This window comes from Oreochromis aureus, linkage group 11, assembly GCF_013358895.1.
Source record: "Oreochromis aureus strain Israel breed Guangdong linkage group 11, ZZ_aureus, whole genome shotgun sequence".
NCBI lineage: Eukaryota > Metazoa > Chordata > Actinopteri > Cichliformes > Cichlidae > Oreochromis > Oreochromis aureus.
The window spans coordinates 32594644-32618620 of NC_052952.1; the positions used below are offsets into that span (position 1 = coordinate 32594644).

The 23977-nt window shown below is 40.3% G+C and overlaps 1 protein-coding gene across 1 annotated transcript in view; it reads left to right on the forward strand.

Annotated features, from left to right (window-relative positions):
• Window positions 1–23977, forward strand: part of LOC116334980 (thrombospondin type-1 domain-containing protein 7A) — a 198040-nt gene that overhangs the window by 124425 nt on the left and 49638 nt on the right. The window contains exons 11-17 of the mRNA XM_039619888.1: window positions 228–363; window positions 7341–7444; window positions 10993–11187; window positions 12383–12649; window positions 21710–21888; window positions 22520–22525; window positions 22997–23130. Coding sequence (XP_039475822.1) covers window positions 228–363; window positions 7341–7444; window positions 10993–11187; window positions 12383–12649; window positions 21710–21888; window positions 22520–22525; window positions 22997–23130 — 1021 coding nt within the window. The remainder of the gene's footprint in view (window positions 1–227; window positions 364–7340; window positions 7445–10992; window positions 11188–12382; window positions 12650–21709; window positions 21889–22519; window positions 22526–22996; window positions 23131–23977) is intronic.

A 23977-nucleotide genomic window follows, 5' to 3' on the forward strand; every position in this document is an offset into this window, starting at 1 on the left:
GGTCTAATGGGATTTTTCCACATCATCGTTGTTGGCTTGATATCCCCAGTAATCACAAGTGTGCGCTTTTGACACTAGCTGTCCAATTAGAATTGGCAGTTGCAGTCTCCAAGTCCATTCTTCAAGGATTATTAACAGAGCAGTCAGCTTATCATTTTGACATTTTTCTCATCACTTTTCCATACATATTTCTTAATTTAATTCATTAATTGTCTGCGTCCCTTCAGCTGGTATTGCTGTGAAGAAAAAGCAATCAAGGAAACGTCTTATCATCCAGATGCCATCCAACGGAGGACAGGAATGTCCAGAGGTTCTCGAAGAAGAGAGGGACTGCGAGGTCCCCAAAATCTGTCCCGGTTTCAGGTAAACGCACGACAGCCGTCCCATATTTCAGGTGTCGAGAAACACTGTTCTTGCTGTTTGAAGGTTTTGTTACATGGACAATGTACCAGTGGGTTTTAAAATGTTTAAAACCTTGAGGCTCATTGCACAGATTTTTGTTGTTTTTTGTTCTATGCTCTATTTTTGTGTTTAAATGGCTCCCAGTTGCAGCCCTAAAAAGCCGAAATACAAACCAACAACGTACCCTGAGCAGCCAAGTTTTTATTTAATAATTTATTATAATATTTAACAAACATCAAAAGATTCAACTACGATATAAAGACACAGATTTTCTCTACACCTGCAAACTCTGTCAGTCTGACTTTCTGCTCCCACCTCTCAAAATACCAGCTGCATGTGTTTATTTATAGGTGCACACTTTCTTGTTAACTCCTTGTTTGCCACCATGAGAGACAAAATAGAATTAGAATTAGAATAATCCTTTAATTGTCCCACAAGGGGAAATTTGGTTGTAACAGCAGCCAAAAAGACACATATACAAACAAACAAACAAACAGTACACAGGACACAGAACAGAAACATACACAATTTTTCTTACATATTTACATTAAGGACAATGGTTACTATATACAGAGAGTACTCTTCAGTTATTAAATTAAATAAAAATAACTACAGATAAGAGGCAAACCAGGTTGTAGTGCAAATCGGTTAATTAACTTATTGCAGTTACAGTGCTGATGTAAACATCTATGATTGTTGGGAGCAGTTCTGATTGTACAGTCTGACAGCTGCAGGGAGGAAGGACCTGCGGAAAAGCTCCTTCATGCATCTAGGATGCAGCAGTTTGTCACTGAAGGAGCTCTGCAGTTCAGCAACATTTCCATGCATGGGGTGGGAGACTCTGTCCATCAGAGATGTTATTTTGGCCAGAGTCCTTCTGTCTCCCACCACCTGCACTGGGTGCATCCCAGAACAGAGCTGGCCTTCCTGATGAGTTTATCCAACCTCTTCCTCTCAGCTGCCAATAAACCGCTGCTCCAACATACAACACTGTAAAAAATGACAGATGCCACCACAGAGTCATAGAAGGTCTTTAAAAGCGCTCCCTGTACTCCAAATGACCTCAGCCGCCTCAGCAGGTAGAGTCTGCTCTGACCCTTCCTGTAAAGAGCATCAGTGTTGTGGCTCCAGTCCAGTTTATTATTCAGGTGAACACCCAGGTACCTATAAGAGTCCACTATCTCAATGTCCACTCCCTGGATGTTCACCGGTGTCAGTGTGGTGGGTCTGCGTCTCCGGAAGTCCACCACCAACTCCTTGGTTTTCCCGGCGTTGATCAGCAGGTGGTTCTGCTGACACCAGTCAACAAAGTCCAGAGTCCAGTGTCTGTACTCTGAGTCATCCTCACCTGTGATGAGGCCGACTATGGCAGAGTCGTCAGAGAACTTCTGTAGGTGGCAGCGTGGGGAGTTGATGGAAAAGTCTGCAGTGTAGCGGGTGAAGAGAAATGGTGCCAGCACAGTTCCCTGTGGGGCCCCCGTACTGCAGACCAGCGTGTCAGAGACACAGCCCTGTGACCTCACATACTGTGGACGTTCTCTGAGGTAGTCCAGTATCCACTGGGACATGTGGTGGTCCACTCCCGATAGCTCCAGCTTGTCTCTCAGAAGTCGTAGTTGGATGGTGTTGAAAGCACTGGAGAAATCAAAGAACATGATCCTCACAGTGCTTCCAGGCTTCTCCAGGTGAGTCAGAGCTCGGTGCAGGAGGTAGATGATGGCGTCCTCCACCCCAATGCCAGGCTGGTAAGCAAACTGCAGCGGATCCAATGAAGACCTCACCAGGGGGCGCAGATGGTTTAGAACCAACCTCTCGAGGGTCTTCATCAGATGCGATGTCAGGGCCACCGGCCTGTAGCTGCTGAGGTCCTTGGGATGGGAGGTCTTTGGTATCGGTACCACACAGGAGGTCTTCCACAGCTGTGGTACTTTCCCCAGTTTCCCCCAAAATAAATGTAAGTTCTGGACTAACTAATGAGATAAAGTAAAATAATGTCAGCGTTTTGTCTTATTGGATATCTATGCCAGTCTGATCAGTCTGTTTGGCTTTAATTTGTGTTCAAATCAAAGCCTTTGGTCAGAAATGAATAGTTGTTTTATCAGGAAACATAAGGGGGGAAAAAATCCAATAATCCAGTTTATTAATTTCAGACTGTGACATTTCTGTTGTGCCGAGAGTTTATCTTAGAATATAAATGGAAATCTTTTTTTCAACACAATTTAACCTTTTTCTGTTTGTTTTTCTAATAAATGTTATTCAAAAAAGTGTGAAAATGAAGGTGGAAGTCTACAAGCAGGGTTTGGGGGGTTTTTTTGTTTTTGTTTTTTTTGCAGTTTTAGAGGTTTTTAGCAGCTTATTAGGGCCATTCAAGGTAAATCAATAAGTGGTAGTTGGGGTTTTACTCTGTGATAAAGAAACCTGGATATGCTGACCACCTTGATGCTATCTCTGTGGTCAGCAGGTGTCTTCCTGGTGACTCGTCGGTTAAACAACAGAAAAAAAAGTTTCTAAACTGAGCACACTATAATGGATGACCGTAAATACTGGCCAAACAAATAGTTTGTGTGTATTTTAAGATCTTTAAAGAAGCTACAATAAACTATAACACATGTTCCGTGTTTAATAAGTAATCAGTCAAATCATGTTTAAAATGCCACTGAAATATGCAGCACTTTGCGTCATGTGACTGCATCAAGGTTTTTGGATAACTAAATCCAAAATCCAAATCCAATTTATTTATATAGCACATTTAAAAACAAAAGGTTTGCCCAAAGTGCTGTACAAAAACAAAGTGTAAAACACAAGATAAAACCACTGACACTTACATAAAACATAATAAAACACATCAATATAAACACAACACATATACAAATATCAACTCACGCCAGTCTGAACGCTATCGAAAAAAGGTGTGTTTTCAAAAGCGTTTTAAAAACAGGAAACGAAGATGCCCGTCTAATATTTAAAGGCAGCATATTCCAAAGTTTTGGGGCCATAATTGAAAAGGCTCGCTCTCCTCTACATTTGAGCCTTGATTTTGGGACAACCAACAGCAGCTGGTCAGCTGATCTGAGGGTCCGTGAATGAATATAAGGGTGAAGTAACTCGGAAAGGTATGAGGGAGCAAGACCATTAAGGCATTTATAAACCAGTGTTAGGACTTTGAAATTAATTCTGTGATGAACAGGAAGCCAGTGAACAGAAGACAGGATAGGTGTTACATGTTCATGCCTGTGGGTACCAGTTAAGAGGCGGGCAGCAGCATTTTGAACGAGCTGAAGACGAGCAAGAGGTCCTTGGCTGACTCCAACATAAAGTGCATTGCAATAGTCAAGCTATTGCAATGCACTTTAGTCAAACTAGTTAGAAAGGGGTTGGTAAAGTCATTAAATAAACTTCATTTCCACTTCATTTTAATATTTTAAGCTCATTACCCTAAAAACAAACCGTTCTTCAGATTTTTATGTCTTTCAAGTTGTTCATCTTTTTAGCTTGTAAAAGTTGGACAATATAGCAACAATATAGCAACTTTTAGTTAGCAAATAGCACTTTTAGTCAACATCACATAGTTTATATCATCATATCTGACTTCAAGATGTTTCTTTGTCTTGATAGAAAAAAAAGATATATTGTTATAAAGATTTTTATGGGCATATCTATAAAAAACATGGGCTGCCATGAGCAACAGTGTGCTTACTCAGGATGTGAGTGTGACATAACAAATGGCTTAGATGCACTTGACAGCTCATGCTGAACATTTTTGTGGAATGGTGCTGGAAATAGAAGTTAAAAAAAAAAAACAAATAGTATGTTTTAGATTCTAAAAAATAAATAGTTGGAGAGAAGCGAGTACATTGTAATATTGGTTCAATGGAGCTGTCATATACTGATTAGAAGTAAAAATATTTTGTCTTAAGGCTGGATGAGCACATGACATTTAAAGAAACTGTCAGTTTTCTAGTCCAATCACTGGTTAGAGCATCGGGCTCTGCAGTGAATAAAGGCAAGTGTGTGCAAAGGGAAGCGTCGAATGCTTCAGAGCACAATTATCGAGATCAGAGATTTACTTAAAAGATACTGGGACATTGCACATTGACATCTCTGGGGTCATGAGTTAAAATTGGTATTTTATTCAAGCAGCTTGTCAGTCATTCTCCAGAACAGATTACTTTGTGATACTGAGGAGATTAGAAGCAATTTATCACCTGTATATAGTGTAAAATGTTAGGTTCACGTATGATATAAAGAAAAATTGTGAAAGCAAAAAGAGTTTCATTATAGAACCTCATCCATTTGTTTTCTTCTGGTTATCCACGTCAAGGTCACGGGGGGGAGGAGCCTATCTCAGCTGTCACAGATTGAAAATGTCATGTCAAGTGCAATTTTAACAAAAGACAAAGATCCCTGTGTGCAAACTTATGTTCAGGAACCATTAGCCCAAAAGACACACAATATCAGCGGAGGAGAGGGTTTTTTATAATTTGTTGCGTGTACTAAGTAAAATTGAAACGGACAGTAATTTTTGGATTGCTGTGTCTGAGGACAAAAGGGGTGGACTTTTTAGATGAATGTCCTCCATCATTGCTGCCAAAAAATTTCTAATTTTGCAAAATAAACGTTTGATCACTACCATACTTTTAAAGTCTTACAAATGAAGTAGGTTTGGGCACTCCTGTGTATTGGCCTGCACAATATGCAGAAAAGCTGACACTTGTGATAACATAGTCGACTATAACAGGGCCTGTACAGAGCCCAAACACTGAAAAATGCAAAGGAGGTTGTTATACAAAATACAATAACATATTTTAAGCTTGTCCATATTTAATAGCAATGTGCTTTTTTGTTTTGCATGTTTATATTACAGTGATGATAAAAGCATGATTTCACGGTCAGCACGAGAATGCATTACACAAAAAAGACAAAAAACAAAGGCAGGATTAAAAGTATCCAAAAGTATGGCAGCACGGTGGCACGGTGGGGCGGCACGGTGGTTAGCACTGTTGCCACACAGCAAGAAGGTCCTGAGTTCAATTCCACCATCAAGCCGGGGTCTTTCTGTGTGGAGTTTGCATGTTCTCCCCGTGTTTGCGTGGGTTCTCTCCGGGTACTCCGGCTTCCTCCCACTGTCCAAAGACATGCAGCTTGTGGGGATAGGTTAATTGGATAATTGAAATTGTCACTAGGTGTGAATGTGCGAGTGAATGTGAGTGTGAATGGTTGTCTGTCCTTGTGTGTTGGCCCTGCGACAGACTGGCGACCTGTCCAGGGTGTACCCCGCCTCTCGCCCTATGACAGCTGGGATAGGCTCCAGCGCCCCCCGCGACCCTGAAAAGGATAAGCGGAAGCGAATGGATGGATGGAGGATTAAAAGTAGTTCAAAAGTGCTGCTGCAAGTAGCTGTTATTGATGAATAAACATCATATAAAGACCCCAAAAGATCAGTATCTATCCTTTTTCCTTTGAAGCAGCACCACAGGTCTTCTGTGGGTTTAGACTGTCTTTGTCTTCTGTCTCTTCGTGTAATTCCAGATTAACTCTGTGATGGTGACATCATGGTTAGGTGGTGGCAGCAGACATACCTGTTGCAAGACTCTGGATGTATGTGCATGGTTGTTTAATGAGACCCTTCCCTGATACTGTGTGAAGAATACAAATTCAAACAATAGCACAGACCCCTTTATACTTTACTCTTTATTTAGACTTTCTTTTTTCATACAGCACAGTCAGTACACCAACGTTTATTTTACTGCCAATTGCTTTCCAGCCATCCTATGTTATTCTAAGTTGGTTATTCTGCATCCGTCTATGAATTTCACTTTTATTTGTGCAGGCACACTGTGTGTAAGGCTTCCAGTTCAGATTCATTTATATAGTGCCAATATAAGTGCCAATATGATGCCTCAAGGCCCACATTCGGATGTAATGGTTATTTTCGACCAAAACGGATTATTTTCAATACATTTAAATGTTCAGATTTTAAAAGTAAATAAATAAAAATAGTTTATGTATATTTTCCTTATTTGAAATAGTGACCAGATAACATTTAATGATGTGTGCCTTATATCTGAAAAGCTGGTATTGGCTTCTTCTTTTTTCTTCAAATAACTCAGCCTCATTGTGCTCAGACTTGATTAGATTTGTACCTGTAAAACAGCTGCTGTGGCTGTGTGAGTCATAATTGTTCCCTTTCATTAGTATAATCATTTTATCAGCACAAATCACTGTTACCTGTCTGGTCAGGCAGATCTTTTCTCTTATTTTCACAACACAATGCATTTTTCCTAAATTTCCTAGATGTGCAATTTGTTCTTTTCAGTGCTGAGACACACGACACGTGATGTTTCCAGATCAGTCCTGTTTGCTTTCACAGTGTCCTAATCATTAAGAAGTAGGTGATAATTAACGACTTCCAGGAAAATAATGTAAACCAACCATAGCAACCAAAGCAGTGTGTATCATAAAGGCTGTTTTGCTTTTCACAGTTCTGCCTAGCTACACTGCATCACTACAGTTGTATTTCATCATGTTTACGCCTGTACAACGAGACAGCTGGTGCAGCACTTATTGCTCCTTTTGGTCAACCTCAAAGAAACGATAGAACGTCTGTGGAAGACTTAAAAATCTTCTAGCATGCTTGTCTTTCTGTTGGAAAGTCATGAGGTTTTCCAGATGTAGAGTTGGTTTTCATTCATGATGACATGTCATGCAAGACAAAACGGTCAGCTGTCAAGTGTGACATGCTTTTTATTTCCAATGCAACACCTCATCCAGATGTGGGCATAACTGGGCTGATACTGTGTGGGCAGAACACAGCATTACTGCGCTGTAAAGATGAGTTTATTATATTCCAACTCTGACCTGGTGCTTTGCAAGATGTTGCTGTGTTAATGAATATTATTGTAGCATTAATATGTCTGTACTTATTTTATTTATTCTAGGTGGAAAACCCACAAATGGAGGAAGTGCCAGCTGGTCCCCTGGTTTCTCAGACAGGACACTCCGGGTGCACAAGAGACCTGTGGACCAGGGCTTCAAACACGAGGTATAGAAACAAATCTCTCCATCCCCTGTTTCCCCCTGCATCATCCCTGAGCCATTCCTAATCACCCTAAATTTAATTTTTGCTCATTGCGGAGCATCTGGAGCCCAGCCATGAAGCAGCAGATGGATGTGCCAAGGTTTGGAGAATAGGCCAATTTAGTTAGAGTACACATCAAATCCTCCCACTCACACAACGTGGCCCAAACTGAAGATGACACTCCTATAAACATCAGCAGTAAAAGATATTTTTCTTCTTTTTACTTTTTTCCTCCAGTTGTTTTTATTTTATTTTTTTATTTATTTGTAATCCTCTGGAGTTTGGGAAGGAAATGTGCTCACACCTTATCATCCTCCTCTTGAGACTTGTTTGACAGCTTGGCTTGTTTCACTGCTGGCTTTTTTTTCCACCTCGGGCTCTTGTCATGCAATTTTAATCGAATATCTCTTGCTCAAATTTAGAAGAAGATGCTGCACCGTGCCTATAGCACACAACAGCCCGGACCCCTGTTCAAATCGACTTCACGCACAAGTGACAAGTACTTTAAAGGAGTTGTGGCTCTCTCTCTTTAAAAACATATTTCCTCTCGCCATTTTATAGAGAATGGGTACACTATAGAGTCCTAGGAGGCTTTCATAAAAATCCAATTTCAGGGGGGTCACGCAGAATGATCAATTTCATTATGTTCCAGCTCCTATGGAAAGCCATTATTAGCGCTTATTTTTCTGTCTCGGCTTTGCTAGCTTGCATTAATGGACAGAAGAATCGGTTTATGAAAATGCTTTAAGGTCCATTATAGACCTTATTTTTCCAGATTCTGTGCAGCTTCTCTGTGACTTGATGCCATGTGACACTTGAAGTTCAGACTCTCCTGCACTGGTTTTCACACTTCTGTCACTTCCAAATGGCAGAAATCATTTTGTCATCGACTCAGACCAAATGAGACACGCTGTCCTTTCTGGTCCGTGTTTCCTGACAGCGGATTGTGTTGTTTACCTGGAAAGAGGCTTTCCTTAGAGGGTGGAAAAACCCTATAGTGGCATTATTAAACACACAGAACGGAGGGCTTGTGCTGTTCTCCTTCTCTTTCTTGAACACAGCCACTCTGTCACACACATACACACGCACACACAACACTATAAGACCTGACCTAACACACCAGCCGACGGAGGCTTTCCAAACCAATAGCGGTGCCCACGGGGGTTCAGCAAAATGTGCTTAGAGATTGATTTCTCTATGAAGGTACAGCCCTGCAGAATGTCTGCCTCACAAGAAAATGAAATATTGCAGCAACACAAGTACTACCCTTTATTGAAAGAACAAAGGAAAGGATGATGCAGTCAAAGACAAATTGACTTCTGGGCTTTAAACCAATTGAGGGAGAGATGCTTTTGTGTCTGCTCTTTTCTTAATTGTTATTAAACCCCCCTTGAGAGCTAATCTGAATCATAAAGTTCTGATCTATTTTTCATCCACTCCCTTTAAATCTATATTTCAAGTCATCGTGCTCACGAGTGGGTTAAGAACTCCTAATTAAAGGGGCACTTCAGTGATTTTACATATCAAAGTCATTTCACTTGTCACAAGAACTACTTGGCCTGTCAGAGGTTGTAAGATGTGTTGTGTAGTTCTGAAAGAGCTTTATCTATAGCAATAGACATTTTGGCTGCTATATGTTATATTTATGCTTGTATCCATATTCTTTTTTTTCCCTTTATTTTTTATTACTAAGAAAATTTTTGTCTGTATTCTGCTACTGGAAACTAAATTTCCCAGAGGAACCTACCCGTGGGATTAATAAAGATCGATAGATCTAGCCAATTGACAATGTTAGCCCACTAGCAATAATATCTGATTTAATTAGGTGATTATTTTTACAGATTTTATATTGACATGATGAAAAAAAAAATTATAATGCATTGGGTGTAGCTCTATAGTAGCTCTGACTCTGACAGCACATGTAGCAGAGTAGCATCATAGCTGAACAGAAGGTAATTATTGGTCTTCCTGGCCCTTATTAAGGGGACTGAGCAAAGGATTGGGACTGAGCAGTGAACAGCTCTCCAGTGCCCTCAGTTCCTTTCTTCTTTGTGTGTGTGTGTGTGTGTGTGTGTGTGTGTGTGTGTGTGTGTGTGTGTGTGTGTGTGTGTGTGTGTGTGTGTGTGTGTGTGTGTGTGTGTTTATTTAGCTTATTTCATTTACTATTAAATTAGTTTAGAGGGGAAAGTCCTGACTCCTATAGCCTATTGTGTACCGGGCCAAGACCCAAATTGTTTATTTATCTTTGTTTATAAGTAACACCATTTGTTGGTTAAGCGAATCTTCAATGTGACATCTTCTTTATGAATTGTAGCCTTAGAGTAATGTTAAGTTTCATTTTGTTTTCTGGTTGTGGCCATAAATAGAAACCAAGCAGTGCCAGTGTTACTAACATGCTCTTGTGACTTACACAACTGGAAGGTTATTCAGGTGATTTAATGAACCCAATAGTTTTCCTTTTACATATATATAGAGAGTTTATAAATACAAAGAAATATATGTATTTATAAATCTATACAAATCCTATTAGCATAGTTACTGATATCTGAAGTTTTCACTCCCTTAAATTGTTCTTGGCCGACAAAAATCCTTTATTAGTCAAGCTTTACCTCTATTAAATGACTTCTGCAAGTTCTAAATATATAATATACTATATTGCCTTTTTGAAACGCAGCAATATCATGAGGTAAAAATATCACTTTTGCTGTCTAGTTTTTTAAAGAAATACTTGAGTTTTTTAGTTTAAATCTATCAATTTATCCATACAGTAGATATATAACATCAAACTACAGACAGCAGATATTTCTTTCCATAGGAAACCAAATGTGCCTATAAGCCCTTCTGCAACTCAAGTCAACTCACCTTAAATTTATATATTGTTTGGATAATGCACAAATAACTGGAACACTGGTTGTTAAATTATTGAACTATTAGAGTCAAGCTTTCTGACCTAAATACTGAGCAGGTTTGAGACTGGGAGGAGATACAAAGTCAGCCTCAGGAGGTCACAAGCTAGTGTACTCGAAGTGTCGGTCCCAAGCCTCGATAAATGGAGGAATGTGTCAGGAAAGCTGTAAAATCTGTACCAAATCAAAGATGTAGAGCTAAATACTCTCATTGCTTTATATTTTACTACTTTTTAGGACATTTTGTTTTCTCTACAAAATCTAAATATGCTGTGGTGAAGTAAGATTCAGAGGAAGTCCTCCAAACAGTCCTCTTAACTTTACTGGAGTAGAAGTACAAAAATGGAAAATGTATCAAAAAAGTAAAGTAAACTGTAACAGTGACAGTCATGAAAAATGGTATTTAGTCGTCTCAACTTGAATGTTTTGTTTATTTTACACTAGTGTTCCTACACACATTCAACGTTTTATTACCTTTCAACAATGTCCTTAACTTTCCATTCATGTTACGACTTCCAATCAATCTGTTGAAACAATCAGTCATTAAATCACAATGTTTAATGTTCTAATGGGGTCTTGTGACCCGACTTCCTCTCATTCTTCCAGCCGTGTCCTGCCGCCAGCTGGACGGGACACAGGCCGATATCAGTGAGTGTCTGAAATTTGCCAAGGCCATGCCTGCCATCACTCAGCGCTGTCAGCTCCCCTGCCAGGATGACTGCCAGCTGACCAACTGGTCCAAGTTCTCGTCTTGCACAGCTGACTGTGTGGGGGTCCGCACCAGAAAGAGGTCATTGATAGGTGAGGACAGAGCGGCATAGCACAAACAATGCACTGCTGTGAACCGTTTTCAGGCAGACTTATTTGCATTGGAGTTTAACATTTGAGGAGTGCAAGAAGATTTGAGCAGTGCTTCAACAGAGGAGTTTTAAAATGAAACACAAGGTAAAAAATCTAGGCTTTAGTTTTTGACAGCTAAATGTTCTGGTGGAATTAAAGCAACAAGTCTAGGAGAAGACATCTGCCTTTGTGATCAGTGTCGGTGTCACCAGGGGGTACGTCGTGCATCGCAGTCATGTGTAACAGTGTAAAGAATTAAGGTACCTCCACAAGTGCACACAGAGGTTACAAAGTCAACTCAAAACTGTGAGAAAGTGGATTTGAGAAGCTTTTGTTATTCAGTGATGTGAATTTTAAGTACCTTTTGACCCATTCACCTATGTGTAAGAAAGCAGATGGATAATTACTAAGTCATAAGTCAGGTAATTACTCTTTTAGAGACGTGCTTTAATTGTTTTTAGTTTTAAATCAGGAAGGAGAAACTGTGGATTTTGTGGTTTATCCTGTGGTTCAAAAGCATTTTTATTAATACTATGACTGCCCAGTACCTCCCAGTTCATTTCTTTTTAGCCTTAGTCATTTCTTTTAACCAAATCTAAAATAATTGTGATTGGTGTAATATTTGGATCCCTGGGTGGAAGAAGCATTAATTTCTTCTGCCTGTTGGTCACTGTGATGTTTGTGGACAGTATCAACAACACAAAGCCGTGCGCCTGTCACAAGACAAATTTGAAAATCCACAGCTTGAAAATTTGATGCCAAAAAACTGCAGGTAAAGCCTCATCAGAGGGAAAGTCATCCACACATTATCTCCTTATTTACATTGGAAACAGCTACTAATGAGAGCTGCTGTAAGGAAAAGAGTATTTCTTTGCACAGTGATCTGTGATTAACGATGCTTGGCATGTGTGAGGATAAAAAATATCAAGCTGTTTCAGTAAGAGCCCACTCTGCTGGAAACTATTTGGCAAGCCTAATCTATCATCATGTATCCCACATGCATAGGGGCACAGCAGCTCCTGTGTTGTCTAGTCTTTTTTTTTAGCGGGTAAACAAGACCTTGAAAGCAGCCTCAGTATCACGCTGAAATCCGTCAATGCCAGCAGACACGTAGGTCTCTGGATTCTCTTAATCTCTATCCTGCTCCACTCCGCAGGGAGAAGCAAGAAGAAAGACAAGTGCAAGAACACACAAATGTACCCTCTGAGTGAGACGCAGTACTGCCCCTGTGATAAGTACAACGCACAGCCAGTGGGGAACTGGTCAGACTGCATCCTGCCTGAGGGAGGCAGAGTGGAGAGCATCCTAGGAATGAAGGTGCAAGGAGACATCAAGGAATGTGGACAGGGCTACCGCTACCAGGCCATGGTGTGCTACGATCAGGACAACAGGCTGGTGGAGACGTCACGCTGCAACAGTCATGGTGGGTACGCTTGCATGTGCGTTTGTCAGTGTAGGAGTGTAGTCCCGGAGCTTGTTCCTTTTGTAAAGGAAAGCCTCGGAAAATGTGCGGTACAGATTACATAGATAGTAGTATGTTGGCATATCTCCTCATTAGCTGCTGGACAGTGTACTACACACTCACCAGGCAGACTTAAGAATTGGGGGATGTTCATTTTACATGTATTTCAGTATGTTTTTAGACATAAGCTACAACCCTTTCAAAATATATGTTTGCATGTTAGCTGTTTGGATGAGTGCCTAATTTCACTTGGATCACATATTTTGAGTATATGAATATCAGCTGAACTACTGAGGATAAAACTGGCTCTATAGTTGAACTGACATTTTTTAGGACGTCTTTATATATTTAAAAGTGGTTAGCAGTAGCAGTAGGCTGATTAGATAAACTGCTTTTTTATGGTTGTAGCACCTTTGGGCAATGTTCATAAACTCAACCATATACTTTCATTTTATCACGCTGTTCATTTTCAGGTGTTTATTTTGTGAGTGTGGTCCTAAATCTCATTTAAATGGGTATTTTTAAAAAGTCTGAACATTTGTATACTGTACCTGTAGCAGCGATGTGTGGCTGCACTGAAGACCTTTCTGTTTATTCCACAGAGTGTGCATTATAGTGGGTGGAAGTGCAGCATTAAATGGTTGTGTTTTACATGGCTTTAGTTATTTAATTTGCTTTAAAACCAGGGTAGAACTCATAAATTGGGGTTTTGGCTCAGTGTATCTCTAACAGTAATGGTGACAAGCTGTGGGTGCTGCTGTGCCAGACGGAGCCACGCTATCAACTCCCCCATCTATGGTTAATTTCAGATGTGTGCACACAGGCCATGTCTCATAATTCCTGAAGATTTCCTCTGGCTAGTTTTATCGAAACTCATTTATAACAAAGAAACTGTTTTCTGTGGGTTATCCAGCCATGCAGAGATGCTGTTTGTCAAAAGTGGTGCTGCTGTAGAATTAAACAACTTGACCAGTTTAAGTTCAGTTTATTACCATTTAAAATTTGGTAGCAGCTCTCAGAAATCTGCATTTCAGTCTTGAGTTGGAGCACAATGTGTAGAAAATCAGACTTTTTTCCCTTTTCTTGTACTTTACTTCTTGGTTTCAGGTGAGAAGTTTACTGTAGTGCACTGGAATGTAGCAGATGCAGGAATAACTTTGTTCTGTTAAATATTCATCTGAAGCAAAAGATTTTGTTTGTGCACATATGAAAGCCCCTCCCATGGCTGCTAAAGACTCATTCCGAATACTGAATTTCACAGAAGGAGGCCTTTTTCTGGCACACTCCTGTCAGAATCAGTTGTCCCCTCATTGTAAGGTCTTATCTTAGATCCAAAATACTTCAAGCAAAGAATCCCAGCTCAGAAACTCGTTGTGAAATTGCTGTGGAATCGAATGCGGGAGATGCTCAAATGAATACATCAGTGTTGTGCATATATAAACATGGTTTTAGTCTCCTTGTGTGAGTCACAGATTCAGATATGCGTCAGTTAATCTGAGTGTGGGTGTGACAAGAGCGCATCATAAGGCTGGGGTTCTGTGTGTTTGTGTGCTTTTGTCAGATTCTGTGTATTTTTACACCTATGTGAATGTTTGTGAGTGCATACGTGTGCACCCATGCATTCATCTTTAAGCGTCGTTGAGCTAAGAAAAAAGGAATATTCCTTGAGGTGCACAGAAAAACAAAAACACATTCATGAAGCTTGGCATTAGTGCATGTGAAGCTCAAAGAGATCATTAAATCTCTTTTATTCCCCTCATTCAGACACTGTTCTCCTTGCAACTCCCTCTCCCAATTTCTGAGCCATTCTCTCCATTTTTACCATCATCACTTTTAATCTTGATGGAGGAGGAGACGTGGTCCTTCCACGACTCCGCAGCTGACACGATGCCCCCGGCTATGATGTCGATCAGGCAAACTGTGCTCCTTTTATCTCTTTATTACACAGACATCACCCGAAAAAAGGGGGTTATCATTAAATGTGGACGTTATTTCAAGCTTTGTGGTTCTGCACACTTTTCAGATTGTCTTATTCCTCTGTGAAAATAATTTTGCATAAGAGAAGATAACACTCACTCTGCTTTAGCACCACTTGTTTTCAATAAGCTGTTATTCTGAGGTTTTGACACAGACACAGCAAGCAACCCTGTAAGGATTATATATATATATTATATCTTATTATGTAGGTTTATTTTTTTAGCCAATTAAAAAGTCAACCTTGACAGCAGGGATTGAACAATCAGCAGCAAAAGAAACATCCAAATGAAAGATTCATGATTCTCGTAGTGTTCAGCAATAATCCAGTCAACCACAAATGGAGTTCTCTAATAAACAGAGGACACAATTGGCAGGTGAATTGTTAGGAATCTTGGATGAGCAGTTCTCATCCTTTGGCTTGTTTCATTGCATCCGTGTTTCCCTTCGGCTGACTCCTTTGATCCTCTCTTTGGAGGTCGGAGATTCTTCTTTTATTTGAGGGGGTCAAAAGTTAAACCACTCACTCTGCTTATTTGTTTTGTTGGAAACTTTTCATCTTTTCAATCGCTGTAGGCATTTGTGTTTTCTTGCATTTTTTTCAACAACCGTTCATCTGATCTTCGCCATACCTGGCAGGTATATTGTTGATGACCTGAATAAATGCAGCGTCAAGTCATTTAAATGACCAATTCTCACACTTGAAGCACACACGTGATGAAAGAGGGAGAAAAGGAATAACAGCCATAAATAACAGCAAAAGTCAGTGAGAGTGAACACTATATTAAGGCTTCAGTCATGCAGACTTAGAGACCAGTTGGCACCACCTGGAAACCACAGGTTGCTAGGGTAAAATGTTGACAAGTGTTTGCTTAATGTTGCTAGGTGAAATATATCACAAAGAGGATGCTGCACCAAAAACCTGATCGCTTTGGTTGCTATGAGATTGTGATATTTCAGGTGACTCTTGTGCCTTACCACCTCAACCAACAAAGAAAAGACACACTTTTCATGGCAGCTCACCAAGCAGTTGGTGAATATTGGCAGACAAGTTGACATCTTCCAGGCAAACTACACGCGACCACAGCAATCTGCTAGGAAAGAGTAATTGCATGGAGCATTCTGGTGCAGCTCCGTACGCTTCTTTGCAAGCAGCTGCCGGCAACCTCTAGCAGCCACTCACCAACCAGTTGGGGAATGCAGACCTGTGATTTGTAAGGGGCTCGCTGACTGATCTTTAGGCCTGTGTGACAAGGCCCCAAAATGGCTTTCTCAGGCACCGACATAACTTACTGGTTTTGGCGAGTCTACTCCAGGCCATTTCCTGCATGTCCTTTCCTCATCTTTCCTGTCCACTCTTATGTCCTGTCAAGAAATTGACCATTCCTGTTTTAGAATTTCAGCTACCACTCATATCTTTAAACTTTTCACTTTGATGGAAAATTATTGCAAACAGTGTTTGTGTGTATGAATTTCTCATTTTATTAACAGCAGATCATCTGTTTGGTGTAACTTAAACAAAACAAAAACGCAACAGCCTTCTCAAACCATACACATTAAGCTGTGTGGGTAAGTAACATTAAACTATGCCAAAGATGATGATACAGAAGGGGAAAATCTCTCATTTCTGATGTGCTCAGCGTTACTCATATTTCTTATCTCTGCTGCTATCAACAACTCATGATGCTTTGACCTTCACTGTGACTTAATATTACAGGGTGGCTCAGGGAGCCTTAACCTCATAACATTACGGGATGGCTCATGGGGCCTTGGCCTCATCATATTACAGGATGGCTCAGCACTGTAGCACTATGTGGTAAAGGGGGAGGGGATGCAATCATTGGACGAAGTCATAAAGGCAAAACCTTCTCCTGAAGGTTTGAGGACAAAGGTCATTGTTTGATCATTTTAGTAAAGAACATCAGCGAGTCCTTCTGGCCTAATGGCCACTGCTGTTGTTCCCCTCTGTGCCCCAACCTGAAACTAAAGCGTATACAGTTGTTTTTCAGAGCATGTAGGGATTAGGCTGTCTCTATTACCTTGAGGAGGATTGTGGAGCAGAGGGGCATAACAGGCAGTAATGTTGGGTGGTCCCTAGAGCCAAAATGTGCATGTAAAGTCTCGCAGGACAGCCATCAGGCAGATGAAATTTGGTTTCAAATGCCTAGCTGATGAATAACCTGGACTTTATTCCAGACCAGATGGACAAAATAAGTGTTGCAAACAGAAAATCAGCTTTTGATAAAGTCTCGTTATTATTCGTTGTGTTCACTTTAGCCCAGCAGCATTTAACTTTATGTGTCTTCCTATCTGTGCTATATTTACAATAGAACAGTTTCCTCTTTTTGTTGTTTTCATTGTAATTGATTATTATAGTATTTGTCAAAACAACTACAAAATTGCTAAATTTACAGAAAAGTTTCATTTGTTAACACACCCTGGGAGGGTGTGCACTGGTGCAAAAACTACTGCTGTGACTCATTAAAAAGGCACAGTAAAAATTTAGCAAAGGAAACATGTGGACTCAGTTACTCTTGTGGCTGCCCTCGTTGCATATGTATGTGCCACAGTTTTCCTTTCACACTGCAGAATTTGGAGAGGAGAATGTTTAAATGTTTTAATGAATCTTTTACTTACACAATGAGGAAAAAAAACCTATATCCTACCTCGTCCACACTTACCACGAATGTGATAGCTGTTATTAGAATGAGCTTCTAATGACCGCAGAGGGACAGTTCACAGCTGTGAGCTGGGTGCTAAAGCATTCCCGTCCCAAATCATAACACAACAGGGGTGGATTTTAACCTAGAACAATGGAGGTGGGGTTTATAAAATGCATGACAACTATGGATGTATGTGTCACCTGTCACTTATTCAGGATTTTGCAGAAGCTTTAAATTTATTGACTGTCCTTTTTGTTGTCACAGCTGGCTGTTTGTAAGATTCTTCCCTTTGACTGTAGTAAATGCTTTCAGCATCACACAACATGCAGGAAAAGTAAGATCAATGTGCATATTTGCCCACATGGCACAGCTGCGTTAACTTTATTAACATATAAAAGCTATGCTTATACGATATTATCTTTTTTAGGTTAAATGTAACACACTGTGCATGTGTGAAGTATTCCCACCCATGTCACTTCTGCTCATTTGTGCTGTTCTTGGTTGATTGTGTTGGCAATTATCGAAACAAAGACTGCATCTGTTTAAAAGAACAGGTGTGTTGCTGTTAAACCACTTTCCACTCACATCTGCACCTTTTTATAATTGTCAACGCTCTAATTGGCCCTTTCAGTAAATCTAGACATATATGGTTGTCTTCTAATTCAGCCTCTACATATATTTTTTAATTTAGCATTTGTCATTTGAGAACAGACCAATGTGAAGAAAATACAAACTTTAGTGGGACTCTGAAGCTTTAAGAATAGAACAGAATAGAATAGAATAGAATAGAATAGAACACCTTTATTGTCACTATATACATGTACAATGAGATACAAAGCATCTCCTAATCAGTGCAGACATGTGGGAAGAGAAAGGGGGGTGAGGTGCACAGTTCTGCAGCACTATATACATATTCAAAAATATAAAATGTACAAATAGACAAATCGGAAAAAATAAATAAATAGTGTTTATATTACAGTGTGGGTTATTGCATGTAAATTAAGTATTGCACAGTGGTGATAGTAGCTGTGTGTAGAGGGAAGTTCTTGGATTGGGGGTGGGACGGTGTTGTCAGTTCCATTCTGTGCATCTGTAATTTGCCAACATCCACCTACCTATTCAGATAAGTAAAACACAGTCAGCTGGTTATATATGCAAAATGCCACTAGACTCAGGAGCAGATGAAGACACTAATCTCAGAAGGCATTGTGAAATTTGAAACCTTACAAAATAACGAGACATGCTCTCAGCAAAATAATCTCTTGAACTGGCAAAGTACAGTTTAATGTCATTTTAATTTAATTGTTACATTCTTGCAGGCTACAAAATAATTTTTATCTTCCCACAAAGCTTGACTAATTTTTTAGATAGTTTGGTGCATATACAAATTATTATAAGGAGATTTAAGCATATGATTAGTAAGACGGTATCATTTGGTTTTTACCAGCAAAGGAAGCTTTCTACAGCACTGACAGCTTTGGAGACTGCAGTGAGAGCATGTGTCTGGCTGTACCTAAGTTGACTTGCAAAGGCAGCAGGAGTGATCTCCTTCCTGGCCTCAGCCCAAAGGCTTCGCAGAGGAGACAAGACACCTAACAAGTTTATATCAGTTGAATTACAAGTGAACTGCAGGCACAGGTGGTGTGGCTTTTATACAGGGTGAACCTCAAGTGATAGTGTGAGTGATTTTAGAATGACCTGACTAGACTGAAGTGGAGGTTGAAGGTAATGGAGCTGTTTTAGAGGCCAGGCTTTACTCAGCAAGGTGTGGATGTAGAGATGCTGATCTGAGCTCAGAGGCACCAAAGGGAAAGGAGGTCAGGGTGTGTGTGTGTGTGTGTGTGGGTGTGTGTGTGTGGTGTACAGGTATTACTCATGTTGTGGGGACCTAAATCTGTTTGCACAGTCGCATATGGAGACTAAAAGCAAGTTCCTGTTACATAAATCGTTTAATTTTTAGGAAAGATGTGCGTTAGTGTTTGGGTAAGGCTAAGTGCGGATTATGCAAGTGATAGTTATGGTTAAGGTTAGAGATGGGCTTTATTAAACAAATGCAGCTCCATGGAGACACGACTGTGTGTATGTGTATGGACGAGATCACTGTGTATTTACCGTAGTTGTTGCCAAAGTGCTGCCAGAACTCTAGCTCTGACTGGATTAAAAAGACTTTTATTTTCTAATCTTATTAGCTTTAAGAAAACGTACTGCTCTGTTCTGGTCCAGCAGACTGGGTGGCACAATCACCCTTCAACTGTCCTCTCCAGTTGAGCCAAGTTTAAAACCCCATGATTAAAGTCTAACAATCCATTTGGCTACTGCCTGTGGCGGCACTGGTCTGGATGTTCCTTAGCTGTTTTAAGCAATACTAAGTCTGTATTCATGCCAGCATTTGCATCGCATGAAAAAACCAAATAATGCCATACCCAGATTTCTCCCGTCCACACAAGCTTTGTTTCAGGTCCATTTTTAGCACTTAAAATTTGTAGTTTTGCAGCTAATTATTTAATAATATTTTTCTAGCATGCACCACTGGAAATATAACCTCATAAATCCTACAATATTTATCAATCAACACATCACTTTGTGGCAAAACATTGTTCTCCTGGTGCTACTAGTGAGACCCACCCGACCATTCGAGAGCTTTCAATACTTTCAATAATTATAGATATTGTTATACTATAATCAATATCATATATTTATAACGATGCATTGAAGAGGACAAAACTGTTTCCCCTGAAAAAAGGGCATCCGTTCCCTTTTGTTCCCTCTGTAATTTCTGCCCATGGTTGCACTGATATCACAGCAGTCTGTGAGGGTGTAGGCCAGTCAAATTTCAGAGGTGATGGTTGCGATTGTCGTTCTAACCATGGCTCTGCCCATCAGATATAAACTTAAATATAAACCTCTGCAGTGTTTTGGTGCCCTAAAAATATAAATGTATTACTCAGACCAGGCTCAGTCTTCTTACCAGCACATGGTCACACCACCAGACCTCTCTGCCTGAGCTGAGCTGTGTTAGCCTAAACTTTAGCTTGGGCTTTGAGACTGAGACATTGTTTGCTCAGTTGTTGGACCAATACAGAAAATCTGACAGAATGGAGAATTACTAACAGCACAGAGATCCCACAGAGCTCAGTGGTCAGGTGGTGTTGTACCCGGCAGCTCAGTATGTCAGTGTGAAGCGTGAAGGGAACAGCAAGACTTTTCCCAGGTTAGAAAAAGTGAGAAAACGACTCCACTTGACAACATTGATTTGTGAGGAGTGACTGGCCTGTGTGGGATTCCTCTTGAATCGTGGGAAGTGTGTTCTCAGCAAGCCCATCATCAGCGTAGCACCACATGTCTCGCTGAAAATAAAAGCAGCCTGGAGAAGCTCACATTAGAAACAGGAAGCGCTTAAGCAGCCGGTGAGACACTCCACTTTACCAGCTCATTCACCTCATTGATTTTCTTAATCAAAGGCTAAACTGATTTGCAGACCAGTGCTGTTGCATAACCCTACAAAATGTACTTGATGCACTAAAAAGTCTGTTTCTGAGCAGGGAAAAGAAATCTGTAGAGAAAGTTTCAATACACAAAGCCAGGAGTGTAAAAATATTTCATCATATTTGACTGAAGCTTGACCTCTGTGTAGAGGTGAAAACAGAGGAGATCACAACTGAGATGTAGAAAGATCCAAAAAAGCACCACCCTGCTGATGGTGTCAAGACTCTGTGAGCTGTGGGAAGATGGACTGAAATAATGAAGCTTCCTGCCAGGCCCTACTGTACCTCTGCTTTGGGAGATTTTTTTTCACTTGTAATAATCACTTGCAATAGAGCAAAAAATGAGGCCTTTGAATATGGACCCTGTTTTTATTCCACTTAGCTGAAAATCAATAAATGCATTTAGATTAGTTTGTAAAGTATTGGTTAATAGTTTACAGGGCTTTCACACCTTTTAAATAAAATTGAAATGTTAGACAGAAAATAAAATGGAACAAATGTAGCTTTGCACTAGATGAAGAAAACAACGGGTTCAACAACCAGGACGCTGGGTATTTTTCTCTAAAGCAGTCATTTCCAACCTGTGAGGCTTAGATCCTGCTGGTGGGAGGCAGAAAGAACAAAGGTTTTTATTTCAAAGCAAATTTCTTGTGAATCAATTTTCTGGTGAATGCTTTTTCCTCATGAAATAATTAGTAAGAGACGATACTGTGCGCTCCAATAATTTATTGAAAATGCATGAAAAAGCAGCACAGCAGTGTTTTGGATTTTCTTCTGATGTCTGTAGCTAACTCTCAGGTCACAGTGTTCATCCATTTAAGTTTACAGGTCACAAACGTTAGAGTAGAATCTGCGCTATAAAAAAAACAACAAAACGCCTGTTTTTCACCTCCTTTCAGGTTATATTGAAGAGGCGTGCATCATCCCCTGCCCTTCAGACTGTAAACTCAGTGAATGGTCCAACTGGTCACGCTGCAGCAAGTCCTGTGGGAGCGGAGTCAAAGTTCGCTCCAAATGGCTTCGGGAGAAGCCTTACAACGGAGGTCGGCCGTGTCCTAAACTGGACCACATCAACCAGGTACTGACAGCGAAACTAATCTACGCGCTAAGACTTGCGAGCTAGTGGCTGAGCAGGAGATTAAAGTCAAAACTGAAGCTCTTTTCAGCTCACCATTGTTTAATATTTATGAGCTGTGCTACAATATATCTGTAGTTATTACAAGTATGCTGCACATTATACATATCCAGCACTAGAGAGAAAGAAATAAATTAATTATTTATGACAATAACTTGAGTCTGCAGAGCTTTCTCTTACCTTCCGCTCATTATTGCTGCAGTCATTTTTTTTCTGAGCAGCGACACCGCAAAAAGCAACGGGTGCTATAAATGGATCCCATCCACTGAATTAATGCCCCCACATGTGCCAGTTGATTCCTTAAGGTTCTATGATTTGCTCAAATGAAATGCTTTCCAGGCCTTAGAGTATCAGCAGATGCAGATTAAGGTTGTGTCGAAGTACGCCTGGCAGTGTGTGTGAGTCTGCTAAGTTCACACAGGTATTTATGCCACAGGCTTTTCTGATTATGAACTCTTGAATGTTGCATTAATCATAGGTTTTGCACTGTATGAACAGTTGGCATGTGCTCATTAATCCATCTGTCTCCTTTTAATCCAACCCGATGCTCGCTGGATGTGACTCATTGCTACAGGCCCAGGTGAGAGCTGCTTTCCTCAGCTATTTGTAATGTACTCACAGATGTTAAGTGTCACCAGTGTCAGTGGGTCACTGACAGATAAATGTACACAGTCACAATGTCATGAATGTAGCTAAACAAGGTCCTATAGGAGACTTGAGTTTTATTTATGCAGACATTTCTCAGTGGCAAAGCTTTTCTGGGGGCAGAAATAATCTCGTTGGCTGAGTTAAACCTCAGAGAGCTGAGCTAAAGAATCACAGTGTATTAGGCAAACCTTAACTGACAAACTTGCATGGCTAAGATGAAATATTAAAAAATAAATATATTTGTAGAGGCGACTTTTTTATTTTCGACCACGAGGATCATATTTGTTAGCTAAGCAAGCCTCTGAGACTTTCCCTGCAGCAAAAAAGTTTAGAAAAGAAACTGCAATCTGCTACATTTGATTTGCTGCTCTATCAACTTCAGAGTGTTTGTTATTTTTCTCAGGTGTATGAGGTGGTGCCATGTCAGAGTGACTGCAAACAGTACGTGTGGGTGGCCGAGCCGTGGAGTGTGTGGAAAGTCAGCAACGTGGATTTGAAAGAAAACTGTGGAGAAGGTGTCCAGACCAGAAGAGTCAGGTATTTGTCTGTTTGCCTGCCATTGTGGCTTTGCTTATTTGTTTGCAGTGTTTACCAAAAAAGCATTATTGTAACTGAGCATGGCATTTATTCAGGCAGACCAGAAAGTTAAGCTCAGCCGATCAGCAGATATCAGCTGCAGCCAGCATTAACTGATGACTCAGCTGTTTGTGCTTCACAGCAAATCTCATATAGGGTTTTTTATTTAAGCCGCACTGGGGTGGCTACAGTTGCTATGCAAGCCACTTTGCAGCCCACAAACTTCCCAGCTCCTCCTTTCATTCTATGCCTGACTTATTCAGTGTGTTATATGTTGTCACTGATGCTCTGTTCTATATGATGCTCTCACTACTTATGCAAAGCTTAATGCAGGGGTGTCCAACTCCAGTCCCCAAGACCTACTGTCCTGCAGCTTTTAGATGCATCCCTACTCCAATACAGCTGAATCAAATGGTTGGATTACCTCTTCAGCATGCCATCAAGTTTGACAAAGGCCTGATAATAAGCCATTCATTTGATTCAAGTGTGTCGGAACAAAGATGCGTCTGAAAGCTGCAGGATGGTAGCTCTCAAGGACTGGAGTTGGACACCCCTGGCCTAATGCATAGAAAGCCTTCTTCTTTCATTGTATGCAAGTATAATGATAGCATAGAGGCCCCACACAACCATAACACCTGTTAAAATCATTGCAGATTTAAATAATCTTATTTTTACTGACTGAATTTTATTTTGTGTCTTTTAGAGTTGAAATAATTACAACTCCACTACAGTTTTAAAATGTGACAAATTGATGCTGCTCTTCTTAATTCAGTTATTCAATAATTGGTGTTCCTATGGCACACCATTA